At 43.6% G+C, this 19995-nt stretch overlaps 1 protein-coding gene across 1 annotated transcript in view; it reads left to right on the forward strand.

The window, feature by feature from the left end:
- Positions 1 to 19995, forward strand: part of LOC120941315 (fibrocystin-L-like) — a 319487-nt gene that overhangs the window by 244461 nt on the left and 55031 nt on the right. The window contains exons 54-59 of the mRNA XM_040354640.1: positions 758 to 923; positions 1899 to 1987; positions 9236 to 9390; positions 16391 to 16520; positions 16630 to 16748; positions 18672 to 18801. Of these exons, the coding sequence (XP_040210574.1) occupies positions 758 to 923; positions 1899 to 1987; positions 9236 to 9390; positions 16391 to 16520; positions 16630 to 16748; positions 18672 to 18801 (789 nt within the window). The remainder of the gene's footprint in view (positions 1 to 757; positions 924 to 1898; positions 1988 to 9235; positions 9391 to 16390; positions 16521 to 16629; positions 16749 to 18671; positions 18802 to 19995) is intronic.

Below are 19995 nucleotides of genomic sequence, written 5' to 3' on the forward strand. Positions count from 1 at the left end.
CCTTGAAAGCCCTAAGGTGCTCCTTGGATTTTTGGTCCTTCTGTACATTTAGGCTGTGAAAAAGTCTAAGACGTGTGGTATCCCCATACTCGGGAGGCATAGCAGAATATGTTTTGGGGTATGATTATAAGTATGCCTGTGCTGCATGTGAGACATAACTTGGTAAAATTCCAACTTTCTTAATTTCTTAATTTTCCAATAAACCACCATGCCTTTTACTAAACTCTCTGTGCTATCTTCTTTCTTTCCAAAAAGTGGTTATTTTGGGGGGTTTTAGTGCCTTGGCATTTTAGGGCTTCAAGAAATGAGAAAAGTAGTCAGTACAGAAGGACTAAATTTTCAGATACTGTATATATACCATAGATTGTAGACTTTATAACTTGTACATAGACTAAAATAATATACACTGATTTAAGTTATGTCTACCAAAGAAATGTAGCAGAATGCATTTGACCAAAAATTATGAAGAAAGATTATTTGTTTAACAATAACTAAGAAAACATTTTTAGTTTTTTTGTAAAAATGTTCATATTTAATTTGTATACCAAAAAAAAAAAAACAGTGATTATTGAATACCACCAAAAGAAAGCCATATCCATCTCAAAAAATTATAAACATTTAATTTGGGTACAGTGTTGGATGACTGAGTAATTGTCATTCAATATGTGACGGCAATGAAAGCTGAAAATTGGCCTGGGCAGGAAGGAGGTAAAAGTGTCTAGTATTGAAGTGGTTATACAATGACTTTATTTTTTAGTGTCTGGAAAACGCAATCTCCGCAGACGTGCAGTGGCAGGAATGCTGGATACAACTATGTCTAACACAAATGTGAACTTGTTGGTCTATCAGTGCTACTTCAAAAAATGCATTCCTCCTCTTCCTCCTCCTCCTCCTACTAAAGCACCAACACCTTCAAAGTACGAGTAAGTATGAGCATAGTTATATGTTTTAAGGTGGGGTACAGTGAAACCTTGTTTTGCGAGTAACGATGTGAACGAGCGTTTCGCAATACGAGCACTGTTTGTTTGTTTTTTTATTATTAATTCTGACTTGGTTTGCGAGTGTTGTCTCGCAAAACGAGCAGTATTCAAGCCACAGCGGTGTGCAGTACCATGTTTGGCCTGTGGTGGGGGGGCCAGAGTTGTTCTGAGCCGTTTGGAAATGCTTCGGAAAACCTTGGAAACCCTCCGTTCCTGAGCCTTTCTGAGTTTATCCGATCTGTCCTTGGGTCTTTCCAAGTGTTTCCAAGGCTCTCTGGTGCCCCCACCCCCCACTACTGTCCACATGCGGTATTGCATGCCATTGAAGTCAATGTGGAACAAATTATTTTCATTTCCATTGACTTCTATGGGGAAACTTGCTTTGATATGTGAGTCCTTTGTATTACAAGCATTCTCCTGGAACGGATTATGCTTGTAATCAAAGGTCCCACTGTAAATAAAAAGGTGCACATCCTATATATGAGAAGTATTGAAATAACTGAAAGCAAAGTATCAAATCAAATCATATCAAATGGACACTACTGTTTAAAAAAAAAAAAAAATAGTTTATTGATATATATGTTAAAATACTATTTAACCATAAAATAAAAAAGCCATATGACATATAATACAAAGTATTAAGTCATCCTAAGGGGTTATGTGGCACTCCCAGCCCATACATAAACATTTTACAATAGTAAGTTGTTATAGGTATACAATCACAGGTATTAGGTTGTATCCAAGGCCTGAAGGCTGGGGGTGAGACAGGCCCCAATCTTAATGCAAATTCTGCTTCTTCAAATCATCGGATGGGTAATACAGATTTTTTGTATCATAAGAATAGAATTTATCCTTTGCACCAATTGTAGCAGTAGAGTTCTGGCTATGGTTTTTAAAACATGTGTTTTTTATCTCCAGTTTTTGGTCAAACAACTCCTTTTGGCAATCATCAATACAAAACAATTACACTGTCCCGAAAAATGGATCAACTGTCATCATTCCTGCAGGTAAAAATGTTCAGTTTTTTCCCAAACCAAATACTTTATTTTTATTTTGTCTAAAATCTGTGATTCCGATGGGGTTTATTTCTAAATAGAGATCCTCATTACTTGTATTTTATATTAGATTGTGCATAAATATGATTACAGAAGCACAAAAATGCTTCATGTGGGTGGTGCCTCCTCGCCCTGCATGTTAGGGTACCTTTCACGTGTATGCACTCATCAATACCCTGACCATTTGGGGCTGCATCTAAGTGAAAGTCAACATTATGGTGGACACCCCATAATATGTATAATAGTTAAATGTACAGAGTCCCTCTGTAAACACACTGTCTCATGTCACTACACACCTTCCTTTTGTATGCTGCATTTAGGAAGGACGTTGTCAATCCTATGCCCTCTCCACCGTCCAGCTTTCCTCCGCCACCTCACTCCCATTGACAGAACCGTTCAGAAAGTTCCGCCGAGCACCAGAACGGACCTCATGTGTGATCAAAATTAACTCCTTCTCTCTCCCGTAACATGTAGCTAGGTCAGGGGTGGGCAAAATTTTTGACCCAAGGACCGCAATGGGTTCATATATTGGACCCGGGGGCCGGACCAAGAGTAGATGGATGGTGTGTATGTGTGAATTAATATAAATTAAATTTAAATTTGTAACATTAAATGTTTAGATTAATTTAAGGTAGAAAAGCATAACAAGAGTTAGTTTACAAAACTACAATTGATGGCACAGTGGCTGCATTTGATAGCATGGCACAGTGGTAAAAATTGATGGCACAGTGGCTGCGTTTGATGGCATGGCACAATGGCTGCATTTGGCATGGCACAGTGGTGACAATTGATGGCACAGTGATTGCTTTTGATGTGATGGCACAGTGGTGACAATTGATGGCACATTGGCTGTGTTTGATAGCATGGCACAGTGGCTGCATTTGGCATGGCACATTGGTGACAATTGATGGCACAGTGATTGCTTTTGATGGCATGGCACAGTGGTGACAATTGATGGCACAGTGGCTGCGTTTGATGGCATGGCACAGTGGCTGCATTTGGCATGGCACAGTGGTGACAATTGATGGCACAGTGATTGCTTTTGATGGCATGGCACAGTGGTGACAATTGATGGCACAGTGGCTGCGTTTGATGGCATGGCACAGTGGTGACAATTGATGGCACAGTGATTGCTTTTGATGGCATGGCACAGTGGTGACAATTGATGGCACAGTGGCTGTGTTTGATGGCATGGCACAGTGGCTGCATTTGGCATGGCACAGTGGTGACAATTGATGGCACAGTGATTGCTTTTGATGGCATGGCACAGTGGTGACAATTGATGGGCACGGTTGCTGCGTTTGATGGCATGAGTGAGTAAAAAACTTATATAGCGCAGCACATGCGAACTAAATCGCCTCTGGGCGCTCGTTGTTCCTTTCTCCTTTGAGATCAAAAGAGATGAGTTTTGATCTTACTTCTGAAGGCCAAGTGGTTCTCCTCCAACCGAATGCTGGTTGGTAAAGCGTTCCATAGCCTGGGGCCTTGGAATGCAAATCGTCTTTCCCCTTTGGATTTGTATCTGGCTTTGGGTATCTGGAGCAGATTTTGGTCGGTAGATCGTAGATCGCATGGCACAGTGGCTGCATTTGGCATGGCACAGAGGTGACAATTGATGGCACAGTGATTGCTTTTGATGGCATGGCACAGTGGTGACAATTGATGGCACAGTGGCTGCTTTTGATGGCAAGCTGCATTTTTTTTTTATTCGTTTGCGCCCCCCCCCCAAAATTTGAGCACCAGCCACCACTGCCACCTAAGTGCATTTGAAAAACTATATAATGGGCACATATATAAAAATGGATATAAGAGTGGATATTTTAAATTAATCTTTTTGGCCTCTCTTACCATATCCTGTTGTTCACGCACTGTGTGATCACGTGACCGCCGTGCTATCTGCAGCCTCCGGCCAGCTCCTTTTCTGTGTCTCCCCGTGGCAGTGATGTAGGTGGCACCGAGGAATTCCCCAATCCCCCGGGGCGAGAGGCGGCCAGAGGCGGAGCGCCCGCAGCCTATCTGGCTGATTTGCCCATTCCTGAGCTAGGTCCATGAGGTCTCCATACAGCGGGTTTGATCCCAGATGCTTTAGGGAAACTGACCGCTAGGGAGGGAGCCAGATCACTGACCCCCTCGCTACTGGAGAATACTTACACCAGGTACCATGCTTCATGACTGGCTGCTACACACTTCCCACTAGTTCTTGATTACCCATGGTAACTAATATCCTGTTCCGATGTTCCTGCTGAGTTAACCTTTTGTAGTGGCCTTGCTTCCATATCCCATGTAGGCTTTACATGCCCTGTTCTTCTGATATGCCATGTACCACCATGCAACCCTTTGGATATCTTCAGACCAGGCTTGAAACAGATAATGAGTCCAGCTTTAACGATCTAATGCAGGTGCCCAGGTTCATACCTTCTAGAGAAACAAAGTCCATTCAGCAAGCGTTCATCAATGGTAGGTTCCTAGTTCAGGGAGAACCCCAGCAGGGTGCCCCAGAGGGAAGCCACACGCTCCAGTAGGACTACATGTTGTAGTAGTTCTTCCTCTTTAAATCTCATATGGAAGAGAGAAAGATTTGATGTTAGCCCTCCTCTGATATTTATGAGGCTTAGAGCAGGGGACAGGACTCAGAAAGCCATGAAAAGGGTCTAAACACAGCTAACCATTTCCTATCTGGAGAAGCCTGTAACTGTCTTTATAACTACACAGTGCCATTAATATAACAGCACAAATACATTCACTGGTACCCCATAAACACCTATTTACATACACTAAGGCCTCGTACACATGACCGGATCTATCCACTGGGATTGATCCGCGGATCAGTTCCAGCGGACAAATCCGGTCGTCTGTATGGCCTAGCGGATATTTATCCGCGGAGATTCCTCGGGCCGATCGATTTCAAGCGGATATACATTTCTTAGCATGCTAAGAAATCTATCCGCTTGAATCGGGTCCAGCGGATTGATCCGGTGGTCTGTACAGACTCACCGGATCAATCCGTCCGCTCCCCTCCCTCGCATGCGTCGTAATGATTCGACGCATGCGTGGAAGTACTTACCTTCCAGCGTTGCGCACATCGCCACGTCATCGTCGCGGCGACGGCGCGACACGTCACTGCGGATGAATTCCGCGCAGATTTTGATCCGATGGTGTGTACAAGCCATCGAATCCAAATCCGGAGGAGGAATCTCCGCTGGAAACGGTCCGGCGGACCGTTTCCAGCGGAGATCCCCTCGTGTGTACGGGGCCCAACACATTTTTAGCAGCACCTAGCCTAATGCCTATGTCTGGCTTTTTATACTTCTGTATTCACCTTAGTTTATGTTCTAATTAATTAAGAGACACAAGCACAAAGGAGTATATAGTAGTATATAGTGCAGAAAGTAAGATCTAAGGGCCAGATTCACAGCGGAGATACGACGGAGTATCTCAGATACGACGGAGTATCTCAGATACTCCGTCGTATCTCTCAGAGTATCTATGCGACTGATTCATAGAATCAGTTACGCATAGATAGCCCTTAGATCCGACAGGTGTAATTGTTTTACACTGTCGGATCTTAGGATGCAATACCGCGGCCGCCGCTGGGGGGAGTTTGCGTCGTAAACCAGCGTCGGGTATGCAAATTAGTAGTTACGGCGGTCCACGACGGTTTTTCGCGTTCGCTACGTCGCTGCTAGTCTAGTTTCCCGTCGCAGTTAGTCGTTGTTTTTGGTGGCCTAACTTTACACAGCACACGTATGTGCTGTATAAAGTATGGCCGTCGTTCCCGCGTCGACATTTAAAATGTTTTCCTTCTTGCGTAAGATGTCCGGGAATACGGAAGTATGCTACGCACGTCGCGGTTCGAAAAAATTACGTCACTTCGTGCAAAGCACGGCGGGAAATTCAAAAGGGAGCATGCGCAGTAGGTCTGGCGCAGGAGTGCGCCTAATTTAAATGGCACACGCCCCTTTGAATTACGGGGGCTTACGCCGGAGACCGCCAGCGTAAGTTTTCATGCAAGTGCTTTGTGAATCAGGCACTTGCGATGAAAACTTGCGGCGGTGTAACGATACGTTACGCTGCCGCGATTCTACGTGAATCTGGGCCTAAGTACCTGAGCTCTGCCTGTTGCTTTACTTATTTGTTCACTTGGTACAAGGCATTTTTCTATGTGATTGATAAAGTTAACCAACTGGAGCATTGATAATATCACAGAATCCTGTGCCCTGGTACTTGATAATGAATCTCAACGAGACTCACTGAGTCCAGTGGTCTCCAAACCTTCTAAAAAAAGGACCAGTATATGGTCTTTCAGACTTTAGGAGGGCTGAACTAGGACCAGTGGGAGTAGAAAATATCCTAGCATCCAGTGGAAGTAAAAATTTGCCCTATCTTTGGTGTCAATGGAAGCACTAGTATCCCCTTTGCTGGTGTCAGTTTGAGAAATAGTGCCCCATCGTTGGTGTTAGTGGAAGGTATACTGCCCCCATTGTTGGTGTCAGTTAGAGGAATAGTGCTCCATCATTGCTGTCAGTGAAAGAAATTCTGCCCCATTGTTTTTGTTAGTGGGAGGAATAGTGACTCACCGTTGGTATCAATGGAAGGAATTATATCCAATCGTTGGTGTAAATTGGAAGGAATTATGCCTAATCGTTGGTGTCAATGGAATTAATTGTGCCCCATTGTTGGTATCAATGGAAGGAATTGTGCCTCATCATTGGTGTCAATGGAAGGAATTGTGCCCCACCATTGTTGTCAATGGGAAGAATTGTGCCCCACTGTTAGTGTCAGTGGGAGGAATTGTGGCCTTTTGATGGTGTCAGTGGGAGGAATAATGTCCCATCATTGGTGTCAATGTTAGAAAGTTGTGCCCCATCTTTGGTGTCAATGTAAGAAAGTTGTGCCCCATCTTTGGTGTCAATGTAAGAAAGTTGTGCCCCATCTTTGGTGTCAATGGAAGAAAGTTGTGCCCCACCGGTGGTTTCAATGGGAGAAATTGTACCCACCATTGGTGTCAATGAGAGGATGCCATTTTGATGGTGTCAGTGGGAGGAATAGTGCCCCATTGTTGGTGTCAACAAGAGAAATTATGCCCAACTTTTGGTGTCAGTGGATGAAATAGTACCCCAAGGACCGGATAAAAGAAAGCACATGGCTGCATCTGGTCCACGGGCAGCAGTTTGGAAGCCGTTGCCTTATGCCTTGTACACATGATCGGAATTTCTGATGGAAAAAGTCAGACGGAATTTTTTCATCGGATATTCCGACCGTGTGTAAGCCACATCTGACTTTTTTTCCGGCGAAAAAAATTCTATTGCAAATTCTGTTCGTCTGTAGGGAACTCAGACGGAGAAAAAAACACGCATGCTCAGAATCAAGTCGACACATGCTCGGAAGCATTGAACTTAATTTTTCTCGGCTCGTTGTAATGTTGTACGTCACCGCGACGGTTGGAATTTGGTGTGACCGTGTGTATGCAAGACAGCTTGAACGGAATTCCGTCAGAAAAAAACGCCAGAGTTTATTCCAACGGAAATTCCGATTGTGTGTACGGGGCATTAGACTGTAGTTAAAAGCTCCCCCGGCCTTAAACTCTTTTTTTTTTTTTTGCCGCCATTCCACGAGCGGGCTGAATATTGAAGCGTGACATGTTGGGTATCAATTTACTCAGCGTAACATTATCTTTCACAATATAAAAAAAACGGGCTAACATTACCGTTGACTTATTTTTTTTATTCAAAAAAGTGTATTTGTTCCAAAAGTGCGCTTGTAAGACCGCGGCGCAAATACAGTGTGACAAAAAGTATTGCAACGACTGCTATTTTATTCTCTAGGGTGTTAGAACCCGCAAACATTATACCGTATTTGCCGGCGTATAAGACGACTGGGCGTATAAGACGACCCCCTAATTTTCCAGGAAAATTTTGGGTTTTGGGATATACTCGCCATATAAGACTACCCCCTTCCTACTAGTCTTTCTGGAAGCTGAGGGGTAGCCAGAACCGCTGACAGAAACAGGCTTTTTCAAATCTCACTGTGCCATTACATTACATTACATGCCTCACTTAGCCATTACATGCCTCACTGTGCCATTACATTACATGCCCCCACTGTGCCATCACTTGCCCCCACTGTGCCATCACTTGCCCTCACTGTGCCATCACTTGCCCCCACTGTGCCATCACTTGCCCCTCACTGTGCCATCACTTGCCCCCACTGTGCCATCACTTGCCCCCACTGTGCCTGAACTTTCCCCCCACTGTGCCTGAACTTGCCCCCCACTGTGCCTGAACTTGCCCCCCACTGTGCGAACAGTGCCATCACTCACGTTTTGCTGATTTGACTTCCAGGCCGTGACAGTCTCCATCTGCTGCGAGCGTCAAAGATTTGAAAGCCGCGCCTTCTCCTCAGACAGTCCTGTGATAGGCGGAACCCAAATTTTCCCAGCAGCGCCTCTGTTCTGTGTTCCGCCTATCACGGACGTCTTCTCATCTCGTACGAGGATGAGAAGGCATCTGTGATAGAAGGCTCGGTCCTTAAGTAGTTAATGACAGAAGCAGTATCTGGTGAGCATAATATTTTCAATTCTGCACTAAAATGTGTAATTAAAATAGTATTATAGCCAAAGTTCTTTCATACTTCTCATGTGGGCTACAGGAGTGCACTTGTGCTTTCCTGTGATCCAGAAGAATCAGATAACAGTGGGCTAAAGCCCACTGTCAGCTGACGTCACAAAGCCGCTCCAGGCTCTGGAAGAATCCGGAAATCCGGATAATAATGTCGTGATCCACTCAGACGTCTGATCGGTAACTGGCTCATTGTGTGCCACTGAAAGCCTGAGCCAGCTGACCCCGCCCTTCTTCAGAACTGGACTGCAGTTAGCGGTGGAGAGGCAGAGAAGATAGCGGTGATTGACAGTCACAGCTCTCCACTCCGAGTGGACCCAAAAACTTGGCAATCAGTGGTCACATGATTGCTCAGTTCTCAGGCTTAGACCTGGTTGGGGAAAGCTTGCAGGATCAGACCGATGCTGCAGCAGGTAGGTAAGTATGTATGTTTATATTTTTAAAATCCCACACTTCTCATTTTAAGTATTTTGCTTCTAAGTTAAAGGAAGTTGACTTATATCTAGTTGGTTGTGTGAAGAACACTAACCACTGCTGGGACTCGGATTAGATAGTAAAACATGTTCTTTTCATTCTTTTCCAGGCAAATGGGTTATAGCAGATATAGACATCCCCTATCTGGAGAAACTTATAATTTATGGTATTTTGGAGTTAAAAAACCTCACAGCCAACTCAATAGGGGGATCAGCACCCTCCTTTAAAACAACAGTCCTCAATGCCACCTATATCTCTATACAGGTAAGCAACTGACCACTTTCCTCAATTTAGAAGCAGAAAGTAAACATCCTTCCATTTCTATCAAGTGTTTATAGATACCCTACCATCACTATAAATATATATATATATATATATATATATATATATATATATATATATATATATATATATATATATATATATATATATATATTTTTTTAAGTGCAGCACTTAAAAAATAAATGTGTGACCTGTATCATACAATGCAATATATACCATCAAAAAAATGTATTAAATATAGAAAAGTAATAGTCCATATTCATAAAAACTGTGATTATAACAGTTCATAAAATATAGCTTATCTCCACCAAAGTGACATGTAGCTCTCACAATAAGGCCTGGTACACACGAGCAAACATGTACGATGAAAGTGGTCCGTTGGACCGTTTTCACCGTACATGCCTGCCAGAGGGCTTCTGTACGATGGTTGTACTAACCATCGTACAGAAGTCCGCATGTAAACATTACGCGGGGCGTGTCCGCATCGTCACCGCGATGATGACGCGGCGATGATGCGGCGACGTGGGCGGGCCTGCCATTTAAAAGCTTCCACGCATGCGTCGAAGTCATTCGACGCATGCGAGGGACGGCGGGCACTCGGACATGTACGGTAGGTCTGTACTGACGACCGTACATGTCCGAGCGGGCAGGATTCCAGCGGACGGTTTTAAAACACGTCCAGGAATATTTGTCTGCTGGGAAAAGGCCCGGCGGGCAAATGTTTGCTGGAATTCTGCCCGCTCGCGCCTACACACGACCGAACATGTATGCTGAAACTGGCCCGCGGACCAGTTTCAGCATACATGTTTGGTCGTGTGTACGGGGCCTAAGACATAGTTAGTCAGGTTGAAAAAAGACACAAGTCCATCCAGTTCAACCACAAAAAAAATAAACAAAATAAAAAACACAGTACAATCCCATACACCCAACTCCATACCCACAGTTGATCCACAGGAAGGCAAAAAAAAAAACCAGCAGAGCATGAGATCCAATTTGCTACAGCAGGGGAAAAAAAATCCTTCCTGATCCCCTGAGAGGCAATCGGATTTACTCCTTGGTGTATACCACCAATAATCCAATACACTCACCAGAACATTTGGCTGCACAATTTATAGGCAGCAAATGGGCCCAATGAGAATGGCCAAATCATAGCAATATTCCTTTGGAACCCACCTTTGAAACTGACCAGGCAGCTATACCAATAAAGCCAACATATGGGTGGCAGGGCTGTGTAAATATTCCCCAGTGTCGTGAATTTAAAACTCCACAGTATGCACCTACACCAATCCAATGCACTCATCCGAACATATGGCTGCACAAGTTATAAGCAGCAAATGAGCTGGACTTAACCAGACCAAAGCAATTCATCTTCTAGGAATGGTCCCTTTGACAAGATGACACTCTGGTAATGGCATCGACCAGGCTGTTACAGCATTGAAACAGACAGGTAGCTGGCAAGGCCCTCAATATTTTGGCTCCCTATTGCACAAAGGCACTATATACAGTATTTGTTTGTACACCTTACCATCAAACCTACCTACTGTATTAATCAATTAAGTAAAATCCACAGTCAAAATATTAAAAAAAATTACTCTTTATTCTTGAAAAAGTGTATATTATAATAATAATATATAGGCTATGAATGGAAACGCGTCGTTTCCCACAACCCCAATAAAAAAAGAAATGTGTGTAAACAATTATACATAATAATAATAATAATAATAATAATAATAATAATAATAATAATAAACAACTTTATTTAATATAGCGCCTTTAAAGTTAGTTTTTCAACGTACAAGAAAAACATAAGAAATACACAGGCTAAAGCAAAGGAAAAGAACATTTATGCGAAAGCTTGTCTAAAGAAAAAAAAGTTTTTCGATTTGATTTGAATGAGTATAAAGAAGATGACTCTCTAATGTTCTTTGGAAGTGAATTCCAGAGTTTTGGAGCCTAGCACGAGAAGACTCTGTTTACCATCAAAGATAGATGTGTAGGGGAACACACAGGAGACCAGTATTAGAGGAGCAGAGGTTACGAGGGGGGGGGGGGTATGTTGATAAAAGTTCAGACCAGGGGCGGACTGACAAATCATGGGGCCCCCGGGCAATAGGAGATTATGGGGACCCCAGGCAATAGATTATGGGGCCACACAGTATATATATATATATATATATATATATATATATATATATACACACACACAGTATGCATACACAGTATACACACACACAGATGCACAATATACACACACAGTATACATACACACACACACACTGAAAAGGTACTGGAGAGGCGGGCAGCTATAATCTTGTGATTTTTTAAAAAACACAGATTTTTACATACTGTCCCTGGTTTTACTGAGGCTGGCAACCCTGATGGTGGCCCCTAGTTGCATGGGGTCCTTGGGAAGTGCCGCCCCTGGTTCAGACAGATAATTGGGTGCCACGCCATAAAGATCCTTATAGGTGAGCAAGAGGATCTTAAAGTCTATGCAAAACCTGATGAAAAGCCAGTGCAAGAAATCTAGGATGGGGTAATATGATCACCTATAACAGACCTAGTCAGGATTTTGGCTGCAGTATTTGTGTACATATCGTAGTCAATTAATGGTGCATTTAGGTATATCAGCGAGTAGAGCATTGCAGTAGTCGAGTAGGGAAAACACAAATGTATGAATCAGCTTTTCAGCTACAGGCTTTCCTTAGAGGATCCATGGAAATCAGGGTGGAGTGTGGGCATGTCAGTGAAAGTAGGCATTTGAGTTGGTGCAAGTTCGGGATGGTCCTTCAGCTTTACACTGATAAGTAGGAATAGAGACAGCAGGGAGGAGACGGCGTCCAGAGCCACGATGCATGTATCTCTTTGGCTGTGACATCCCAATAATCCATCGGAGGTCATATGTGCCTTTAGCCAAAAAATAGTTCTGTTTTAGTTGCAGGAGTAGCAGTGCAGTGTACCTGAGAGATCTGAGGAAAGCAGGGGAAAAAGTTGTTTGCAGTGCAAGGAAATGTCCAGTGCAGAGCAAGGAAGCAGGTCCAGTGATCCAGGGAAGATTCAGAGGTGAGTCAGCAGCAAGCTGAGGCAGATTGTTAAACAGGGAGCAGTCAGGGATTGTTTTCCGATCACCCTCAAGCAAGGCATTTCTCTTAAGGAAACCCAATCTCGACCCTAAAGACCCAAACCATCGCAGACTGGTAACAAGCCTGAATACCATCTCCAAGATCATGGAGAAAGCAGTAGTACAACAGCTTCAGCCCCATCTGGACAACCACAAACTCCTAGATCCCCTACAATCAGGTTTTCGCCCAGGCCACGGCACAGAAACGGCTCTCCTCAAGATATGGGATGACTCCCTCGAAGCAGCAGATGACGGAGAATCCTGTCTCCTAGTGCTGCTGGAACTCAGTGCAGCCTTCGACACGGTAGACCACAACATATTGCTCACGCGACTCAAAGAAGTAGCCGGAGTCTCTGACTCGGCCCTACAGTGGTTTGCATCTTTCCTAGAAAATCACACTCAGAGCGTGAAACTTGGAGGCTTTACATCAGAAACACGAACCATTGCATGCGGAGTCCCTCAAGGATCACCCGTTTCACCTGTACTCTTCAATATCTACATCCGCCCGCTCCTCAAAATCATCAGCAAACAGGACCTGCGCTACCACTCCTATGCTGACGACATGCAGCTTTACCTTCGAATCACCAACAAAAAAGACCAATATCATGAACTAGGAAAATGCCTCGCTCTGATCGACAATTGGATGACTGAAAGTTCCCTAAAACTCAACGGATCCAAAACAGAACTCCTTATCCTTCACGCAAATCAGAAATCCAATTCTAGGACCACATGGACACCTCCCACCATCCTCGGACAAACCATTGCGCCAAGCAACAGAGTCAAAAGTCTCTGAGTCATCTTTGACTCAGACATGACGATGGACGCACAAATAGGGTCAGTCGTCAGCGGTTCTCATCATCTGCTCCGCATGCTACGTAGACTCATCCCCTTCATCCTGGAAGAGGACACAGCAGTAGTGGTTGGAACTATCATCAACTCACGACTCGGCTACGCAAACTCCCTCTACTTAGGACTACCGAAATACCAGATTTCACGTCTACAATCATCCAGAACACGGCAGCCAGACTGGTAACAGATAAAAACCCGTGGGAACCAATCTCCCCGGTCTTGAGGTCCCTCCACTGGCTGCCCGTACAAGACCGGGTGACATTCAAGACACTCTGCCTCACGCACAAATGTACACAGGGTAACGCTCCTCAATACTTACGCGAGAAAATAAAACCCTACGTCACCAAGCGCGTACTCCGGTCAACCAACCAAAACCTTCTCCAAATCCCTAAATCCCGCTACAAATCTAAGGGAGAATGTAGATTTGCAGTCCAAGGACCACGGCTCTGGAATGCTCTACCCACTACCATGCGCTTGGAAGAAAACCATCGGGCTTTTAGGAAAAAAACTAAAGACCCACCTCTTCTGAAGGACCTGTACGACACTGGATGCTAAGTGCCTTGAGGCGATTAACCTCCCTGGCGGTCTTCCCGAGACTGACACGGGGTTAGATTTTCTTGCTACTATCGGTAACCCCGTGTCAGTCACGGGCTTGCCTCGCTAGATCCACAGGCACTTTTTACTTACCTTGTCCCTGGATCCAGCGATGCCACCGCGCTGTGTGAGCGAGCGGGACCTCGCTCGATTCACATAGTGCTTCCGTGTGACGCCGATCTCCGTTCCCTGCGACGTTACGACGCACGGGGACGGAGAACGGCGCCAAATTCAAAAACGTAAACAAACACTTTACATACAGTATACTGTAATCTTATAGATTACAGTACTGTATGTAAAAAAAACACACCCCCCTTGTCCCTAGTGGTCTGTCCTGTGTCATGCATGTCATTTTATATAATAAAAACGTTTCTTTCTCCCTGCAAACTGTAGATTGTCCATAGCAACCAAAAGTGTCCCTTTATGTCAAAAATAGTTTTAGATCAGCTAAAAAACAGCGATAATAAATTATAATCACTTGCAGAATTGTGCGATAGCGATTTGTGGGGAAAAAAACAATTCTGCAACTGAGCAAATTTCAGTGATTTTAATTTGATTACATTATTGAATAATTTTTATTATAATTATATTATTATTTGTTATAATTATTTATAATTATTTATTATATTATAATTTATAATTTTGTTTTTAAAAAAATGTCATACCCGGGATGCCTATTAGAATCTTGTTTGGTCAGATTTAAGTGAGTTATTTCTAAAAATGACAGACCTACAATATAAAACGCCAAATTTCCTTGCAAATAATGGTACCGCTTTCAGCACCTTTTTTCTGACAGAATCATACCGCCAGGGAGGTTAAGTTAGCATTTGTTGCGCTATACAAGTTACTCACTCACTCACTCACTTATAGAGAAACAATCCCAGAGAACCAAGAGATCAGAAAACTCAATCCAGGGAATATAGAAATCCGAAAAATCAATCCTAGTGGTCAGAGTTAGAATTTCAGGAATTGCAATAAGATTTTAATAAAAAGTTAAAAAGTTGAAAAGAAAAAATTCTAATCTGTAATTGGTATGAGGCCTCGTACACACGACCGAGAAACTCTACGGGCGAAACACATCGTTTTGCTCGTCGAGTACCTTGTGAAGCCGTCGAAACTCGACAAGCCAATTTTCTCTATTCCCGTCAAGGAAATGGAGAACATGCTTTCTTTTTGGCTCGTCGAGTTTCTCGACAGTTTCCTCGACAAAAATGTCGACACGACCGGTTTTCTCTGCAAAAAAATATCTCCCAGCAAGTTTCTTGCTGGTTTTTGCCGAGAAACTCGGTCGTGTGTACGAGGCCTGAGAAGTGGCAGCCAAATTTTCCAGCATTCCCTCCATAAAACGGAGGAGAGTCAGGAGAGCTCCTTTCACCTCAGAAGTCAGACACGGTGTCTCAAGTGCTAAAGTGCATTAAACAATACATATACTGTATATATACAGTATGCACACAAGAACTTACAAGTGGAAACAGCACCATCCAATGTACTGCATCTGCTTATCCTGCAGACAATATATTGCTCATAAATGGATCTCACATTTGCATACTGGTTATCAGTCTTCAACAATGGCTAAAAGAGGTGTTTATAAAACAGACAAGATCATATAGTTAGTATAAAAAAAATATATTATATATATTATCCACTCAAAGGTGATTGCAAGTAGACTCTAATCAAATGTTAGCTTGGTGCCAATAAGGAGCTAAAGCATACATTGACCGTGATCCTTTGAGTTTCACAAAAAAGTTATACATTTTAGGTGTAATGCTGCGTACACACGATCATTTTTCGGCAAGAAAAAAACAAAGTTTTTCGGCATGTAGAAAAAATGTTGTTTTTTTCCAACTTCATCATTAAAACGACGTTGCCCACACACCATCGTTTTTAAAAAATTGCATGCTCACTCATGGCCACACTGTGTTCCTGGGGAGTAATGTACATCCATGTCACATGGGATGACACATTTCACTCCACCCAGAGCTTCATCAGGACCTACCTATATGGCCAAAAGTATGTGGGCACTCCTGCAAATGATTCAGTTAAGGTGTTTCAGATACTGTAAATGCAACATCATACAAGACACTTTAGAAAACTGTGTCAACTAACCATGTGGCAACAGCTTGGGGAGGCCCTTGTTTGTGCTAGCGTGACTGTATCCTTTAGCACAATGCCAACTCTTTAAAGGCATGGTTTGATGAGTTTGGTGTAAAGGAACTTGAGGGCCTGCATACAGCCCTGAACTCCACCCTTTTGGACACCTTCAGGATAACCAAGCCAAGCCAGATCTTTTCAGTAAAATTCCCTGCCCAATCTTAAAAGTGCTTTTTAGCTTACTTACAGTATATCTGGGCTAACCTATGACAGTTCTGATATTCTAGGAGTTTCAGGTATCATATATGTTTTAATGACTTTTTCCAGGGTGGAAGGTTAATAGCAGGAACGGAGACTGACCCATTCCAGGGAAAACTACATATTGTTTTAAGAGGAAATCATTTAACTCCAGAATTCCAATTGCCAAATGGACCAAATCAGGGATCAAAAGTTCTAGGTAAGTACAGAATGGCAACTATATTGCAGAATAACTTTCAATTTCACATACTGCATTGATTTCAAGTTGCAGCATGTCAAAAAATTTGTGCATTCTTTTTCTTTTGTAGGTGTATTTGGCGAACTTGATCTTCATGGACTTCCACGTGCTGTATATAGGACTAAGCTGACAAATACGGCACCAGCTGGATCACAGTACATCATCTTAGCAGAGCCTGTGGACTGGCAGGTATGTCTGAATAATCATTGGCACAGCTGACACTTAAAGTAGAATTAAAAGCAAAACTTTTTAATTCTTATTTTGGATAGAGTAAAGGAAAGTTTTGTTTTTGCGATCTGTGTCCCATCAGGATAAATCCCTTCACTTCCTGTTCCATAGCCAAAACCGGAAGTGCGAAAAAAATCCCCTCAAAGTGAAGAAATCCCTGGTTGTCACCAAAACTGCCCATTGGACAATTTTTCCTCTATTTTTGTTTTGGGGACAACCAAAAATGTGTGTTTTTCTTTCACTTATACTTTCAGTAGTAGTGGTAAACATGACACTGCTCCAGCTTCCTTTGTACACTATCCCCCTCCTTGTACTTACTGTCCCCTTGTCATAAACACCTCTCCCGGCTTGTCAGCGGCCTGTATGTATGTCAGGCCTTGTTTACACAGGCATACTTAAAGTGGTTGTAAACCCTCTGGGAGAAATTACACCTACAGGTAGGCCTAGATTAAGGCTTACCTGTAGGTGCTTGCAATATCTCCGAGACCTACGCGGTCTCAGAGATATTTGCAATTTCCCAGAGCGACGCCTTCAATGGCGTATGTGCCATTTGAAGCCAGGGTCATGCCGTTAAAGGCGGCTCCCGCACGCATGTGCGGGAGTTACGTCACGCGACTCCGGCCAGTCACAGAGCCGGAATTCGTGGCCCCTGGGAAGAAGAGGGGTGAAGATGGACGCTCGCTGCCATGGAGGAAGACGGTGACATCGCAGGCTTCTCCTGCAGGTAAGTGTCACATGATGGGCTACTATGTGATGCATAGTAGCCCATTATGCTTTACCTTTGCAGGGAGACATAGAGGATGTAAACACCATCAGGGTTTACTTCCTCTTTAAGCATACACCCATGTGAGGGACATTATTTTTTATACAGATGTTCTTTAAATCCTGATGCAGGCAGTCCCTATTAATTAGGATGCAGTGGCTGCACAGACACAGCCGCTTTTCCCAGTCTGACATTCGTGTGGGTACAGGTCCCCAATTCTGCACTGCATTCAGGGACCTGCACTCACATGGATGTCAAATTGAGAGCAGAGGGTTTGCCAGTGCTGTCACTGTGCACTCCAGCCAAATGTCCAGGATTACACATTATGTTGTGTAGAGAAACAGGGATGTAGAAAAATGCGCCTGTTGCTCAGTATCTCTATTAAATGTTTCTTAAAACATAAAATAAAATCCCATATATGCAGCACAGATAGTAGATACTTAGCTGCCCAGCCTGCTTTGTTCTAAAAGTTTTCAAGAGTAACCTCATAGTAAAGTTGGTCAATACTGAAATTTTTTAAGAGACAAACCTTGAAATTCCTGTACAGTTTTTTTCTGGCAAAGAACAGCTGGCAACAATTATAACAGTAGCTCATATGTGTTTAAAAGCATAGCTGTAATTGAAATCAGAAAAAAAAAATAAACTTAATAAAAAGATTGGAATCATAAGCATAGCTGCAAATGGGCCTTTTCTGGACTGGCTCCACACCAATGTGATTGAGCTATGATTCCTTATTTGGGTGCGTTTTCAGTGCATGGTGTTATTTGTTGAAAACACATTGTAACATGACTTGTATGTGCCCCTTGTGGCACAACAACAAAAATTGCCAAAAACCTTTTCCGTCAACACAACTTTAATATAGGCACATTTAAAACAATGGCTAACCTGTGCTCATGGATTGACGTGTGAATGGACAAAGATGCTAAGTTCACACAAAAATAATATACATACAATGAGATGCAAGTCTGCAGGCGGTCAATAGCTCACAGCAAGGTCTGGAGTTTTACTAATCGGTATACTGATTGTCCCATTTACATTAGTCTGTTTAGCCACATTCATAATTATTACCACTGTTCATACTGTATTAATGTAAAATTTACCTGTACATCATTTTTCATCAGGTCGGTGAAGATATCCTCATTACCACCACCAGTTACAGTGCCTGGCAGACAGAAACCAGGAGGATTATTGATGTTTCACCTGACCAGAGAAACCTCACCTTAAATGTCTCTCTCACTTTTAGCCATACAGGTAAGACAAGTGACAAAGCTTGTGTAGCACTACCCCCGAAGGAGCTGCTGGTTTGTTTTGGGCGGCATGTTACCTCGTGTTTCTGCTGTGTTTAGGGGTGTTTGGTGAAAGTTGTAGTAACAGAATGTCCATGACAGGTGTCTTTTTCTGTGCTCTTTATTACCCAGCCAGGTAAAAACAATAAAACTTGGTGAAGAATTGAGGTTCAGAAGAAATTAAGATAGCAGATCCAGATGTCAGTAACAGGGAAACAGTCCTGCTTCCACGTGTAATGTCTCTTTCACAACTCCAGCCAGAGTGGGTATAGCACACCTGGACAGGCCTCTCTCACCAGCCTGGCAGCCAGAATGTCACTCGAACCTCAGGAAAAAGTCTCTGCCACAGACCCTCCTGATAAATGAACAGCGGAGATGATCCTCCTTAGCAGACTTGGCACCTGGATCTCCTTTAGGTAGTTTTGAATTAGGGTACAGACTGACAGGCGGCCAACATTCAGCCTCTCAGTGACCGTTTCCCCTGGTTCCCGATGGATGGTCAGGCCCCTATCGGAACACCAGCCTCTCTTGGTACTCCTCAGGCAGACTCTCCACCGTATGGCCTCCTCCAAATGGATGGACGGCCCAGGACCTTCTTAGGTGGGACCCAGTCGATTACTGAGTCCCCAAGCGGCAGATCAATTGCTTTGTGCCAACGTGGTCCCAAAGCCAGGATCCTTGCATTGCACGTGCAACCCCCGACCTGGAAGGCCGTTTGCCGGGGCGGCGTGAAGTGCCTACCCTAAAGGTGGGCGCCACACAAGGAGAAACACCCAGGAAAATGGCGTCTGCCTCATAAATACTCTCTCCCAGCGTGCACAGCGAGGACAAACCCTCCTGATAGGCTGCTGGGCAAGAGCACCCAATGCTTGACTCCACTGCTGCCACCTGCCGACCTGGGGTGAGATCAGCACCCCAGAAACAACAGAAAGGACCCACAGCACAGCCAAAGCTGAGACAGAGACCCAAATTTGAACAAATCAAACTGGTCAGAGTCAACTAGCTCTCTGACCCCCTCTAAATTTCACATAGCACCGGTTCTGGAAAATAACCAGGCGCTACACTTGTTACTAATAAACAATCATTGAAAAATACAGCTCATCCTAACAGATGGTCCATCTACATCTAAAGTGGAGTGCATGATCCTTGTGCATTGATC

This window comes from Rana temporaria, chromosome 5 (assembly GCF_905171775.1).
Source record: "Rana temporaria chromosome 5, aRanTem1.1, whole genome shotgun sequence".
Classification (NCBI taxonomy): Eukaryota; Metazoa; Chordata; class Amphibia; order Anura; family Ranidae; genus Rana; species Rana temporaria.